We start from the raw sequence: 15,304 nt of genomic DNA, 5'->3' as shown, positions 1-15,304 counted from the left end.
GCGCCGTAGCGCCATCTCCCGCCGAGCCGTGTGTGGCTCTGTGGGGCGAAGGGAATTGTTTGCCGTGTTTAAGTACTCGCACAAAGCGTAACAAACGGCTCGATTCACGTGGGGGGTGATTCACGTCGGTTAAGCGGATCAGACGAGGCCGATTCTATCGCCCGTTCGCCTGGCATGGCTGGAAAGTCATTTTTCTTGCCCATTTTAGCCGATGACGGCACGCTTGGGTCGCGATAATAGGAAGAGTTTGTTGGAACCTCTGGAGACCGATGTGTGACATAGTGTTCAAAATATATTTGCTCTTCTACAGTAGGTTCTTGATCAGTGCGTGTCGAAGAGATCGCAACGGGATGCCATACTGTGGGTTAAAATAGATACCTAATTCAGTACTCAGCAAAGTTAGTTGTTGAAACTTCTTGATGAGCTTGATACGAACTTCATGTTTGCATAAGTTTTTCTTCCGAATTTCATTCGATGAAACACGAACTAATGGCGTCGCAGTTAAGTCACGTTTTCTCCTACTACGGCCCACGTGGCCACCTTCGAACAGGGAACGGTCATGGTTTTACAGCTTTTACATTCCACCGGCCGCAGCCGGACGTCTGCGCGTTGTGTGACTGACAGGACTCGTAAAATGTAATCAGCAAAAGCGCGGAGACCGAATGGCAAAACCAAAAAACAACAAAACGACCGATGGGAAAGGAGGCGATCCGATGGATCAACAAATAAATAAAACCATCCCCTAAAAACACATACGCCCGGCCCGGATAGGATAGCGCCGTGCTACGACCACCAACACTACGCCTGGCTTGACCACGGCGCGTAGTCGATAATAATTTCTTAATTGAGAAATAGTGTTTTTCTCCCCGGCAAAAGTCCGGTTCCGTTTTCACCGGTCGCGGCCGGGTCCGTCCGATTTTCTCCGTCCCTCCGGTGGGTTTATTAGAACAATAAAAATTCATCAACACGCGCGGTGACCGTTCGTTCGCGGAGGTGAAAAACCGCTGCGCGATAACCGCCGCTGCGGAGAGAAAATTGAAATGTCGGACCTTTCCATGGATTCACTGCGTCGATTGCCATCTGCTGGGCACTTTGACGAGTGTCAGATGATTTACGTGACAGTCCATCGATAGCCGCGCGGACACACAGGTAGTCTAGCCCGCTTCGTCAACAATGTTGTTTCAGAATCGGTTCGGGGAAACTCGGAACGCGATGTGTTGCTCCTTCCTTCTGGGCACAAAATGGTAGATAACCCTTGGGCTTAGACGCCGATTTTTTTCGCTATCTGCGCGGTTTAAACAACGCAATGATCGTCCGTCCGTGAGCAATACCTTTGAGAGGGATGAAAAATGTGCCACCAAACCGAATGCCGTCCAATAAATTCATGTCAATTACGGGGTACAACCCGGGCTGTTCCCTCTTTAAGCGTTTCAATAAACTGCCAAGCGGCTTAAAGCGCGTTGTGCGCCCTTTAAATTCCCGCATGTCGTTTGGCTGCTAATTGTTTTCGTTGTTAACATCCAATGGCCAGGAAAGGATGTCGACGGCGCCCGGAGCAACCAGCGCTGCTAACAAGGGATTGATGCTCGGAAAAATCGGCTCGGAAAATGCAAAAAAAAATGGAAAGGAAAATCATCTGGCCGGGAAAAAGGGCGGAGCTACGAGTGGAAACTGTGAGAAAACGAAACAAAAAGCGTCTCGCTTCATCTCGTGCTGCCCGGCATGCTGCGATCTCTTTTGCGCCCGGTGATGGCAGCTCTTATTTACTCGATCGCACGCGTATGCGTGAGTGCCGGTCGTGAGTGCCACCTCCTGAGAGCCAGCTGATCTCGAAGTTTGTGGTCCGCGGATCGGAAACCGGAGATGGTATCGATCGGCATCGGCATGGCTTTAAGCCGCGCAGGAGATGCGGAGTGGAGATGTCCCGGGGCCGGCGGAGAGAAGGGCTCGCCTCATCCTTGCGCACGGCAGCGCGAAAGAGACGCCGGTGGCAGATTGCATCGAAAGCGCAGCACGCCGGCGGAGGACGAACGTGAAAATAGCGCCAGGGCGAGCGTGCAAACGTGCGCGCCAGAATCCAGTCCCTGGCGAATAACGGTCGCGATTAGACGTGTGCATATTCTCACGGCATTCGGCATTTGTTTTGGTTCATTTTGTGGGAGCTTCGGCCCGAAATCGGAGATCGATCGCGATACGTCATCCCGCGATACCGACTGGGTGTCGTGTGTCCCTTCCGGAATCCTCCGTTTACGCGGAAACGAAATCGTGTGAGGAGATGTGGAGAAGCGCGAGATTCACGCCGAGCGTTGCGGCAGTGAAATGAAAACAAATTAAGCTCATTTGGTGGACTCCTGAAAAGATGTTTTGCTTCGCCAAATAATAAAACAAAGTCAAATAGATAGGATGTAAACTGAATGTGTAGGCTGGAAATGTGCGGAGTGTAGTGTGTTAAAAATAATGGTGACGCACTGGCTACATTCATGGCTTTTACGAAAATAATACGCGAAGAAGGCTCAACCAACCATTTGGTGGACACGATTAACGAGCACAGAAACACGGGCAATCTGCGAGTTCATGGATACAGAGGATAGAGCCACCGATCATGAAGGTGGGTATTGTGTGGACATTCGTTTGTGTACATTTTGGCTTGCGATTTTAACGAAGCTTTTATTAGGCAATAAAAAAATTGTTTAAGAAATCTCGCCGTTGTCAATTCGCCGACGGCTTTTCTACCATCCCGTTCTCCAACTCGCCGGTCCGGTGTTAAACGGATTAAACAAACAATAATATACGAGTAAAAAGAAACGCCTTTCCATTAGCCATAATTCCACTCGGCCCGCTTTCAGTCGAATCTATACTAAAATTAATTAGTTGTTAGAAGTAAACCTTCTACCGACCGATGGCGTCCGGGTTTTTATGACTCGCCAAATAACTTCCCATGGGGTGATGGTTTGCCTGTTCCCACCCGGGCTCAGAATGGGCCCATTAAACAAGCATAATATTTGCGGCCACGATTGAATGAATTGCATCGGCTGCATGGTTGGGCCATTTCGCGTTGGTTCTGTTGTCCGCCCGTTTTACGGCCAAACGTCTGTCGCGCGCCGACTTCTTAGCGTGGCCCAGGAATTCCTTCAGCCCGCGCGCAATACACTTGTTCGTCGACCGTCGCGATGTCCTGAACCGGTTTGATATTGGGCTTACAAAAAATCAAAAATATGTATTACAGTTGCGCGTTGCCTGTGCGTTTCGTTCGATTGATCCTTTGGCGATCGGGGCGAGCTTTGGAAATTGATCTTTGCTGCGTTTTTTTGTGTGTTCCTTTTTTGAAATTTATTTTGTTGCTCCTTTCGCGAATCGATTTGTGGACCCCAAAGAGATAAATGATGTCCACCCGACGTGCAGGCGAAGAAGAGTCACACATCAAAGCAAGGAGCGGAAGGATTCCCTCGGGACTCCCGTGGCGAGCGTCAAATTCCCACCTGGGCCAACAACTGCGTTGTCATCGGGATGGGAGAAAGAGCGGAAAAAACGGTGCAAGCAAAAAAGGACACCAACGCAACGATTTATGGCCGTGGTCCTCACGGGCGGCCCCAGCATAAAATAGCGCGAGCTGGTGGGACCCGGAATTTGGCACTCACCTGCCGCCCGCCGTATGGAGCCGAGCGGCTCAAATCATAATGCAAATTTATGTTGTCCGCCCAGGGCTTAGAAGGAAGGAGCGACACAAAGCATCCGAGAGGGAGCCCAACCATTTTATCAGCCCCAAACGGTGGAGCCAAACAAGCGGGTAATCCTTGCGAGCCCGGAATTCAAGGCGCGATTCGCACCTCGCGCGGTGCAAATATTTCAAAAGGATCCTCTCGAGAGACCCTTTTCGAGTCCGGGGCACAAAATGCACAATTTAACCCCATCATTAGTCATGTGCCGTGGCTCGGGCCGCTATGTTTCGGTAAATCTCGTTAAGTCGCTGTGAATGGGCTTTGGCGTTGTTAATGGCGGCCTCTCAACGACGGTGACTCCTGCTCAATCCCCGGGCACTTTAGGCAATGAGCGAAAAGCTTCCAAAACGGTTCCATTTATTTCAGTTATAAAAATAGCCTTTTGCAACCTTCCCGGAGATTAGGGAGTGCAATTCCGTAAAGGATATGCGGCCCGTTGCAACAGGTCTGAATGCTAGTCATTGATTTTACTTAGTCACTTACAGTCGGTTCGTGTCTCCGACGCCCCCGTGGGTCAACATGTGCAGTGAGCAGCATCGCTAAAGGATAAATTATGAGCCTCGCGGAGAAACCGGGCCCACAAAGCAATCGCCCACCCAGCCAACCATTGAACTTGGCCGCGAATCTGCTTTGCGGACCGCTCGGTGACCGTAGCGGCTCGAACCGAAAAGGAACTCGAACTGTGCGTGGAAAATCCGTCCATTTTCCTCACATTCCCGGCCGCCGCCGTCGACGAGCCGGTTAAGGGGCTAAATGGGTGTGGGCCGCAGTGGCTTAGTGTGAAGATAAATGCGTGATTTGTGTCACTGCGTGTGATAAATATTGTCGCCGCAAATACGCGTAACGCGCGTGCAATCGGGCGCGGGAGTGATTTACGATAGCGGGCGCGCGCCAAGCGACGAACCCGCGGTCCGTGGGCCGACTAAGCCGGTGAAACGGAATTAATCAAAAACACCACCACCACCAGCACCAGGATCAGGGTGTCAGTGGTCAAAAAATTCACTCAAAAGTGAGCCGATCGTAAATCAGGCGTACGGCATCGATAAAACCAAATTTACGACCGCCCGCCCGGCATCCCCGAAGACTTTGTAATTCTTCCTGCCGGACCTGTTCCGAGGAGCCATATGACGCTCAAAAGGAGCGAAGTGCGCCCGCGAGAAATGTTCCAAAGTCGTCAAGAAAGAAGTCTGCCACGGCGCATGGGAAGGATATTTTGGGACGCTTCCCGGCCCAGCGATCCGGGCACTTCGCCCTCGGAGATCAATTCATAAATTTACATAAACGACAAATAAACGGCGGTAATTAAGTCAAACGGGACAGATTACGAACTGGACCGTGCGTGGCTCGGCATCAGGTTCCTTTTTTTCCGTGTGGGGTTTTAGTTTCGATTTTGGAAGTCTCTCTGTTTCTCTCACTCTCGTTTTGTGACAGCTCAACCAAACAGAAACTCCAGCGCGAGATCCCAGTTCGTCGCTACAATCGTCGTTCGCGTCCGAATCGAACAACCTCCGAAGGCTCGGGGCTGGGAGAGAACGGTGTGCCATAAAAATATTAAAATATTACACATTCTAAAGTAATTAAAGCGGGAAATGGCTGGGCGGCGGGAGAAAACTAAGGAAAATAAAAAAAGAAATCATATCGATGATGATTTTTCAATCTCTCCGAATCTCCCACGGCGCGACACTGGACTGGCGCGGGCCGCCACCACGGGTCTCCCGTGGATTTAATGCGCGCGTCAAACGTGCCCAAATCATGTGCCGATGGTTCATTTCATCCCGCGGCCGGCAGGCCTTTGGGGCCCCCTTGGGGCCCAATAAAAACAATAACCATCATCAAAGGCCGCACAGAGAAAGGGAATCGGGCGGATCTATGGCGGATTGGAAAAGTATGGGGGCCAGAGGAAGATTTAAATTTAGTCATCCGACCGGCCGACACCAACCTTTGTTCCTTCCGATCGTCTTATGGGTTAGTTTTGAATAGATTACTTAATGCGGATCACAAGTAATAAGTGTATTTCGTGAAGAATTGCTTACCCACCCAAAAAAGGAAGAGTTCCGAGGCTTCTCTGGCATAACTTGATTCCATCCAAACATTGTGCACCTCAACCAACCGTGTGCTGATAGTAACAACCACATCAAAAGCCTGTATCGCAGTCGAAAACGAACTTTCGCAATCGCATTCCGAATCAGAAGTCATGAATTTTCGCTCCATCGACCCATCGAATCTCGTGTCATGTCTTGCAGCCGCGGCCGTATCTGATGCGCCGGAGTACGTTCGAGATCTCCAGCCGGATCCAGTGTTTCGCCGAGGCCCCTCGTGGCTGCATATATGATTTCCTCTTATCATCAGCGTGTTTCCGATTCCAACGGCGCTTCCAACCGACCGACCGGGTTGGGCAGCCCAACCCGGTATCGGCGGAGGGAGTTGGAGTTGGGCCACACATTCCCACCCTTTCAGCGTGGTGTAACGGCCGCTGATTGATGATCGCAGCAGCCAACGGAGCATGGGACCTCGGCGTGAGCACTCTCGACCGACGCGGACCGAGCAGCAGCAGATGGTGCCCTTATGCGGGTTTTCCATCTGTTTTGCGGCTGGGTGGCGTTGGTGTTTTCGTTTGTCGGACTCGGCGATGCCATGATACGGACACGTCGATAAACACGCTCCAAACACGATCCGGAGTGGAGCAGGAACGAGAGGGAAACCATGGGAGGAATATGGAAATGGAACCGTATTTTTCATACACAACATTGTCCCGGTACGACATTGTCTCGCCCGAGAGCTTCGCTGAGGATTAGCTCATCCATTAGAACGGCACGCCCAGCAGACCGGCTCCAGATTTGAACCCACGGAAGTTGTTTGTGGGCTGCCCATAAAATGGGCCCCATTTTCTTAGAACACTATCCGCCCCGGTGGCCGGCGCCATTCGAGAGGGAAACCCCACACTTTTAGTGCTACCGGACTTCTGACAGCGCAAGTGACACCCGGCACGTGGAGCCGGCCCGGTCAACGGTGCGTGTCTGAGGATCGTAAAACTTGCGCTGCTCCGAACTTGCCGGAAATCGCCATAAAGTGGTCGGGTTTATGTGTCGGGTGGAATCCTTTCGGGCCCCGGGACGGTGGGACGGAAATGGATCGTTCGTCATTCGGTGGGATCGGCGGTCATTTTCGCACGCACGCAACCTGGTGGTGAGCTTTTTCGGGTGTGCGCGTCTGTCAAACGGTTTTACGAGGCTTTTTCGGCTGCAATCACATTTCGGGCCAGTTCAGGGTTCAGTTTGTTTGTTTCTCCGGACCAACTTCTTCTAGGAGCTAGAGTATCGGCCGTCAACTCCCCCAGGTTCGCCCATAGGTCTAGAGGGTTCGGGTCGTGACCAGGCCCCCGGGGGATTCTCCGTGGGTCCGGCAAGGAATCCGACCCCACGTCCCGCATTGGATTGGGTGTTCACGTTTTTCTTTGCTGCCCTCCATCGGAAAAGCGTGACCTTTCGTGACCTTTCGCACGCACCGCGCTTGAGTGAGTTGGTGGGAAATTTGAAAATAGTTCATAATTTCGCTAGACACGAACATAAACATTTGTAGTTGATGGCTAGTGATGGGCCTCAGATAAAGTACAAGATCGCCGGCGACAGTCGTTGTTCGTGTTTCCTAATTAACTCAATGGGTTGGCTTCTACGGTAGGGAAAGGTGATTTTTGTTACTTTAACATTCTTTTTTTTCAGAAGTCCTTACGATTTCTTTTATTTTGAGGCATCGGCCAATTTCAGAAATCTGGCCTTAGAACTACGAGGTATCTTGTAATTGGCAGTCAATGTGCTAATGTTACATTCGAGATGGTAAAACTGTGGTGTGAAATTAATATTTTGTTTTGGACATTAGCAAACAATAACGATCTCTGGTGGCAACATTAACAACCTTAACCTGCCTTTGGCAATGTTACCACGGCAACGGTTAATCGATTGCGAAGGTAAGTAGATCGTTATCGTTGCTCAGACCTGGCCAAGGCTATTAGAAGGCGATCGGCTCTTCGATAGTGACCATCATTAAGCTGAAGGAGAGAGAAATAAAAGTTAGAAGCCAACATCGGCGCGCCATAAACCCTTAGGACCGGGGCTGGCTCTGGAAGTCACTATGGCTTCCCGTGAACTTCTGAAGCCGATCGTCGGACACAAAAACAGCTCTTCGAGCGCTGTCCGGAGGGGGAGCAAAAAGAGAAAAATCTTACACCAAACAAACACCCTCCCGAAGCCGAAAGAAGAACACAGAAAAAAAACAAATTAAATTTGCATAAAAAATCGTTCGATATTATTCTTATTGTCATCGCCGGCGACCGGCGCAGGAAGTTGGTCCGAAGTGGTGTCAGTTCCGTTCAGCCGACTCGCGGCCGGGGCAGTGTTCTTCTTCTTCTTCTTCTGCTCGGTGTCGGTCAGCTCAGGACTGAGCCCCCGTGACACAAAGCCGCTGGAACCATTGCTGTCGCGATCGGTGAAAAATGGCCGCACTTTGCCCATGTCTTACTTCTGGTGTTGAACCGCGCGGGACCGATTTGAATGACAAAACGCGTTGTCCAGTCCAAGGAGGACAAAAAAAAAGACACAGCCGGGGACGGGGAGAGACGGGGACCGGGCGGCCCCAGTGCGGCCCCGAAAGGGGAGGCGGTCAAAGATGAAAGCGGCGCTGCAGTAATAATCGGCCGAAAAGTCAATCTTGGGCCATAAAATAAAACATATTTATTCGGATAAGATTACCGATCCCGGGTCTACCCGGGAGCGGAGATTCCGGTGGACCTGGTGGAACTGGTTGCGTGTCGCAGGTGCCTTTCGCGTGAAGGTTGGACCACGGAGTTGGGACCCGGCGCGGTTTTTGACGTGTCGACGATCATTTGTAGCGTTTATCAGCGTGAGCAGCAGCACGAGGATGGCACCGTTTCGATAATGTCCTGCGTTGGTGGGGCTGGGTGGGAAAACAGAGAGAAAACAATAATAATTGGTTGATCACGAGACCGCGCGCGCGCGTCGTGAGGCAGTGACACTCGGATTTCGGTCACATCGGATCGGGCACACCGTTTTTGTCGATCATCCGGTTCCATGTTTATAAGTCTATCGGGACGACACGATCGTGTCTTAGCGCTGCGTTGCGCTGCGATGGTGTGGAGAAGGTACATGTGTAGCTGCCGGGATGCTGATCGCGATCTACAACACTCTGAGCTCGATCGTATTCGGTTACATCGTGAAAGTGTTGCCGATCAGATCTGTAAGCTTCACGGAACACTTTTCATAACAACACCGCTTACGAATATTAATGATTCACAGTCAGAGACCTTATCATGCGATACGAAAAGGCCAAAGGGTGTAAAAACAATTTCTGAGCGTGGAGTTTTGAGTAAATTTTATGGAACCCATATTTCCTCTCGATGAAAAACCAATCGGTTTGTGATATCTTGAAGGCGACATCGTAAAACATTATGTTTTCTGCGACGTTCGATACGACACTTGGCCGCTGATAAGACCGTCGCCGTTACTTGCGTGCGCCGGTCACCTTCACGAATAGTGCTGACTCTAGCAGAACCATTGTTGGGGCATGTGACAACCCCTCCTGCGAGGCCCAATGCTAGAACTTATTTTTAGCACTGGACGTGTGGGTCGGACCCGCCCGCCTGGTGGCTTCTTGTTTTGTGTTTTGTGCGTAGGCCTCGCGCCGTGATTGTTTGGTTGGCGTGGGACAAACCCGCGTCGTCGTCGTATTTGACTCGTCACCAATGGGTAGTAAACGCACATGGGGGTATAGCTCAGTGGTAGAGCATTCGACTGCAGATCGAGAGGTCCCCGGTTCAAACCCGGGTGCCCCCTGACTGAGTTTTTAGTCGTTCATAATAGGAACGCATCACCAGGTTGGATCAGAGTAGTTCCGTCTACTAAGAGCACTCGGATATGCGCGCCCCTCTAATATCCTTTTTTATTATTTTGCATTGAAGTATATAGTTTGTTCCAAAAAGAATGATCACTGATTATTAGATTCACCAAACGGCACTGATGATGCTGCTCCGAATGAGTTCAACCGGCACCGGTTTTCGGTATCGGCCAGGAAGATCTCACCCATTTCTTCGAAATAGCATTCAGCGCATCCCAAATGGCTTATCGATCTCCGGACCCCGTCCAGAAAAGCAACATTTCAAGGGGTTACTTTCAAACTCCCTGTCTAGCTGATCGCTTCGGAGCGATTTCCACGAAGACCACCGCCACTTTATAGCGCCTCCCCTGAAAGCGCTTCTGTTCACGATCATTTCTTTCTAATGGCGAGTCGTTTTCGTCGCTTGGACCCGCGCTGGCACTGAGGTGCTTCCTTGGGAAGCTAGCGATCCGCAACGCACGTTCGACGCGCTATCGCCCCCCAGTCGATCTTTCGCCGGGAGACGACACATTAATTAAGTGATTTGTTTCAATCGCCTTTTGTGCGGATCGCCTTCGAACGCCTTCGGCTGGAGAAGGTGCTGATCGTCTTCCTGGTGCCAGGTCCAGGACCAGGGCTCGTCCGGGACCGCCGTGCAAAGAAAACTCCCACCGACACGGTTGCCGGGGTAGGGGGCAATTGGGCAGCGGGCGACGGGGAGTGTGAAAACTGACTGACCGCGCACCGTGGCCGTGCTAATGATGATCGTTTTCCGATCGCTCCCCGAGCGCTACAATGTGTACCACAATCTGTGCGCCGCCGATTGGTTCCGGAAGCTTTTCACCGGACGATCAAGATGTTGGCTTCTTCGACCCCTTTTGTTCCAAGGCTCTCGGCGGACGCCGGGCGTACCTCGGGCGAAGATAAACGACATCGCGTACCGTATCGCGGAACCCCGGATTGTTCCGGGAGCGCAATTTTGTTCGATTATTATACGATTACGATGCCGGGGCGGCCATTGGAGCCGGCTGGCTGGCCGGCCGGATAGAGACATCACCGGCCGGCGGCTCAGTATCTGGAACTGGAAGTAGTTGGTCGGCTCGGGTAAACCCTGGCGACAATTACAGATTCTTGACGCTCCTGTCTGGTCGGCTGCCACTGTGTGGCAGTTTCTCCCGTCTCGTGGTGCGCTTGCTGTGGGTTTCGAACGGACGAAGACAGCGGACACTCGCGGAGGAATGCCTCGAGATGATTGATCGTCCGTCAGATCGGGTCGTCGGGTAGCCAGCTTTTGTCGTCCGGCGTGCGGCGTGCTCTAGAAACGGGCCACATTCACGGGAGCAAAAAAGGGAATGTCCCCAACGGGACGATGTAGCCTGCACGGTAGCCGGTAGATTATGTCAATCCAACGAAACATTCCTTCCGGCCCTGATCGATCGTACGACGGTGGCAGACATAAATACGTTATTTTCGCGAACTCTGGCTCCGATCTCCCTGGAAACGGGAAAGCTACAATGGCGGTCCACAAAAATTTCCGACTTTGACAGGGCGCTCGCAGGCACGGCAGGAAGAAAGTGATCGATAATCGAGCGCAATCGGGACGGGATTGGTTCCAGCGCAGGCCCCGGTGGTTCAGAACCGAAACCGGCGATGGTTTTGAACTTTTGCTAATCGGTTATGGATGGGCTCGGATCTTTCTAAGTCGATTTCCACGCTCCCACCGCGCGAGCGAGATTCTCGTGGCCCAGTGGTCCCGTATGCGAGTCCCAAATATTTCCCCGGGGATTGTTTCCTCGAGATCTCCGGAGATTTGATCTAGACATCATTTTTCTTCTCGCTGCTGCTCGCCGATTTTCGATTCATCCCCGCGGCAGGTTGATCGTTCCGGCAGCCAGCGTAACCTTCGCCGCCTTTTTTGTGCGCGTAGCGAAGTAAGTTATAGACCCTGGATGAGGATGTTTTTGTGGCTGCTTTGAGGCCCCCTGAGCCCGAGCGAGGTTGCTTCACAAGGTAAGCCGCAGCTAAGCCGCGGCGGCGGCGGACCCGGGGCAAAGTTTAGACGCTAACTATCGATTGGTCTGGCTGCGGTGCCCGTGGACAATTGGCCGTGGAAGAAGCACTACTCGCCAAAGTAACGCACGAGAGTAATTTAATAATCATCAATCAATCATTCGTAATGCCTGGCAAGTTTTGGGGAGAGTTCGTTTTTTACCTTGATGATATTCGTCCCGAGTCGGTCCGAACGAGATTGCGCCACCGCTACCGCTCTTGTCGGATGCTTTCTGTAGGTTTCTGTGTTGAAGATAGCTTTTTTTGTTGCTCGGGACACCTCGCCGAGCGCCTATCCTGGTCATTTTTTCATTGTCCTCCTCCAAGGCTAGAGTGTTGTCGGTTCATTGTGCTACGTTGCGTATGAACTAATTTTCGTAACCTCCTTTCAAGCCGGGTTTGGCGGGGGAAGCAACATTTCCTAATGCCCTGTTTACGGCCAAAGAGAAAGTGAATTTGGAAGCTCGATTTCTTCCGACGCAACCACCACCGAGTATTCCTTCCTAAAACACTAAATTTTAAAAACAAAATAAAATATGTCCATTAAATAAAATAAAGCTAAAGTTTCTCAATGGCTTACGCAATAACTAGGATATTCCCACATTCAACAAGACCCGCCATCTGGCGGGCATTACTTGCGCATGTTTACGATCCGCGCCATCTTTTAAGGCCGAATAAACGACGTATCAGCGTTTCAACGGCTTTCGACATCCCGTTCGGCCAAGGACCACCTACGAGAACTCGCACCGGCTCTGGCCACGACCCACAAGAAAGAGTGCTTCTGAAAACGGAGAGAACCTTCTTCTTTCGCAGCGCGAAGAGGCAGCAACACCAAGCGGATCGCAGTAGCCGTCGAAATTCAACATCGAAACACCGGAAACTTTGAAACGTTCCACTGACTTCAGAAGTGCTTCGGATGGGGTGCCTCGGGGCCACTAGAGCCGCATGACGGAACCATGGGCGCAATCCAGAATAAATCCCCGTCTCAGGAAGGAGTGTGCCTTTATGTGGAACGACGACGACACCACCGGGAACGGGGACGAACGAAAAGTGCAACTGCAGTGGCTACACATCGCGTTCACCATCCCAAGGCTTGCTTTGGTTGATGGTTTCGGTGGACGTGAATTTTAAATTTATCGTTCCCCCGACAACCTCCGGGTGCTGTGCTCCGCTAAACCGAGTAACAAGTCTGGCTCAGCGAGAACAGCGAAAAAAAAAAACGGTGGGTAATTAAATCGGCATGTCCACCTAGAGCGTGCACTGGCGCTGCGCGTCCGAAACGGACGTCAACCAACGGCCCGAAAACCTGTTCCCGAAAGCCCTACCGGCGCGCGTCCTGGGCTGGCGCGTTGGCGGACCACAGTTTGACAGGTTGGCCTAACCTTCCTCGTGTGCGCCTTCCTCGGTTTATGTCCGATGTTTATGCATATTATGCAAAAATTCCTTTACTTTCCTGTTGTCAAAAGTCGATAATTCTCTCGATTAATTAGTGGGGCGCACTGGGGCCGCCCCGGACCGTTGTTTCGGAGCTCTCGCGGTCTCTCGCGTATGGCGCTTTATGCGATCGTTGACCGGCAATCCGACCTAGGGAGGAAGTTCTGGATTCGGGCGTAGGCGTCAAGCCGTTCTGCCAATCATGCCCCTTTCTGCGAGGCTTCACCATCCTGGGGCGCCGGCGGTTTGCGCGTCAGTAAGTATATGGTGGCACCAATTTTACGCTTCCCGACCGGACGGTGCCCAGTCTATATTTTATGTATTTTTAAACGGGGAAAGTATCTCCGTGACAACGGCACACCGTTAATTAGCCACCGACTGGGCGACTGGGTGTGTATGGCAGGACTGTCACATCATTCTGGAAGACGGGCCACTACGGGCAGCTTCTCGAGCGGATCGTTAAAGAAACACCGCCACGCAACAGTTGCCAACTTGCTTCTCGGTTACGCAAATTAGAGGCACCGTTTCAGATCGATCGCGGCCATCGGAAGCCGATCCTGCCCGGGTTTACGATCACTCCACGGCTCTGGGTGCTGGGGTGTACAGTGAGATTTTATATCATTTTTATGCCTACCACAAGAACCCGGGGATGATCCTCGTTGGGGATCCTCGTTGAGCCCCTCCGTACCGTGCGAGTCTTTCGAGTTATTCGATTACCGTTTTCTCAAATTGATTATTCCTGTTCGGGTAGGCAATATTGAAGGGATAAATTTATGTTTATTTACAAAAAATAACACTCACAAAAAATATTTCTCTGTGCAATGAACATATTAATAAGCGGATAAACGCATTACGCCGTAAATGAGAACTTCGGACGGATGGTAAAAGATCGATGGAAAGAATCGATTGGCCAAAAGCCAAGCCAGACATGCGATACCTTTGAAACGTTCCGGAATAACTCAGACTGGATCGGCTCCGAGAAATGCAGGTCAATGTTATCGGTTGATAGCTACTTGGCTAGACTGAAGCACTGCCAGCAATCAATGACGACGTGCGATTGTGAGTGCATCTGCAATCTAATCTGTTGCCGTGGCCCCTTCCAAATTGCATCAGAGTTCGATGCACATTTTCGATGCGCTTATCGTATGCACAAACTGTGAGTTCAATGCACGGGGATTCGGGAATTTAGGAAGCCCTTTCCTTTATCCTCCTTATCGCCCATCCGCATAGTGTCTGCAGGGTGTGCGCCAAAAATACTCACTGACCTAGAAAATGTGGCGCATGATGAGGCGCATTTTGGCACCGTCTGGGGTAGGTCAGCACAAGTAACACACACCAAGGGGAGTGCCGCCAACTCTACAGAGGAGATAGATAAGCTAAATCAGGATGTGTTCCGGGGGTATAAATAGCCAAGCGCTCGCCAAACAGCACAAAATCACAAACCCCACAAACGTAGACCGAAACGAAAGTGCAATGCGGTGCAGATACTTGCCAATTGTAGCTGTCATGCTGGGAGCAGTCCTGGGTAAGTGAACCAGCCGACAGGAATCGGGCCGGGCCGTGACTCTAATCAGAATAAGGATCATCCCGAGCAGCGGCGCCAAGCGACATCGACGAGGACAGTCCCGATCGTCGTATCGTCAACGGGACAGACGCGGAAATCGAGGACTACCCGTTCATGATCTCGCTCAGGGGCAGCAGCGGTAGTCATTCATGCGGTGGCAGTATCCTGTCCGATCGCTGGATCCTGACGGCGGCTCATTGTGTTGGTCCAACCAGTCCCACCACCCAGACGGTTCAAGTCGGACGGACGAACATCTCGCGTACCGTCGACGACTCGGTGTACTCGATCGAGCTGGTCATTAGCCACCCCGGATACGATTCACGCGAAAGCCACGTGAACGATATCGCCCTCCTGAAGTTGACCCAACGTCTACGATTTAGTGAACGCGTGTTGCCGGTTCGATTGCCGAGGTCCTTTATGGAAGTGGCCAGCTCGTCCGATCTGGCCGTGACGCTGATCGGTTGGGGTCTAAATGCTACCTACGGGTATGCACCGACCACACTGCAACAGGTCGACTACTACATCGTGCCGAACGCGGAATGTGCCGGGATCCACAGCAGCACCATCTATCCGTCACAGATCTGCGCGGGCATACCGGAAGGAGGAAAAGGCCAGTGCAGCGTAAGTGTTTCGGGCCATTTGAGCCGCTCCA

General features: G+C 51.7%; 1 protein-coding gene and 1 non-coding gene across 2 annotated transcripts in view; both read left to right on the top strand.

Moving 5' to 3' along the window:
- Positions 1 to 2,512: 2,512 nt before the first annotated feature.
- LOC131215212 (LIM/homeobox protein Awh-like) overlaps positions 2,513 to 15,304 on the top strand; it is an 18,136-nt gene continuing 5,344 nt past the window's right edge. The window contains exon 1 of the mRNA XM_058209603.1: positions 2,513 to 2,608. Coding sequence (XP_058065586.1) covers positions 2,603 to 2,608 — 6 coding nt within the window. The 5' untranslated portion in view covers positions 2,513 to 2,602. The remainder of the gene's footprint in view (positions 2,609 to 15,304) is intronic.
- On the top strand, positions 9,494 to 9,565 carry Trnac-gca (transfer RNA cysteine (anticodon GCA)). Its single transcript has one exon. It is a non-coding gene; the product is annotated as a tRNA-Cys (tRNA).

Source organism: Anopheles bellator, chromosome 1 (genome assembly GCF_943735745.2).
Source record: "Anopheles bellator chromosome 1, idAnoBellAS_SP24_06.2, whole genome shotgun sequence".
NCBI classification, from domain to species: Eukaryota; Metazoa; Arthropoda; class Insecta; order Diptera; family Culicidae; genus Anopheles; species Anopheles bellator.
This window is presented reverse-complemented; position numbering and strand designations above follow the sequence as displayed.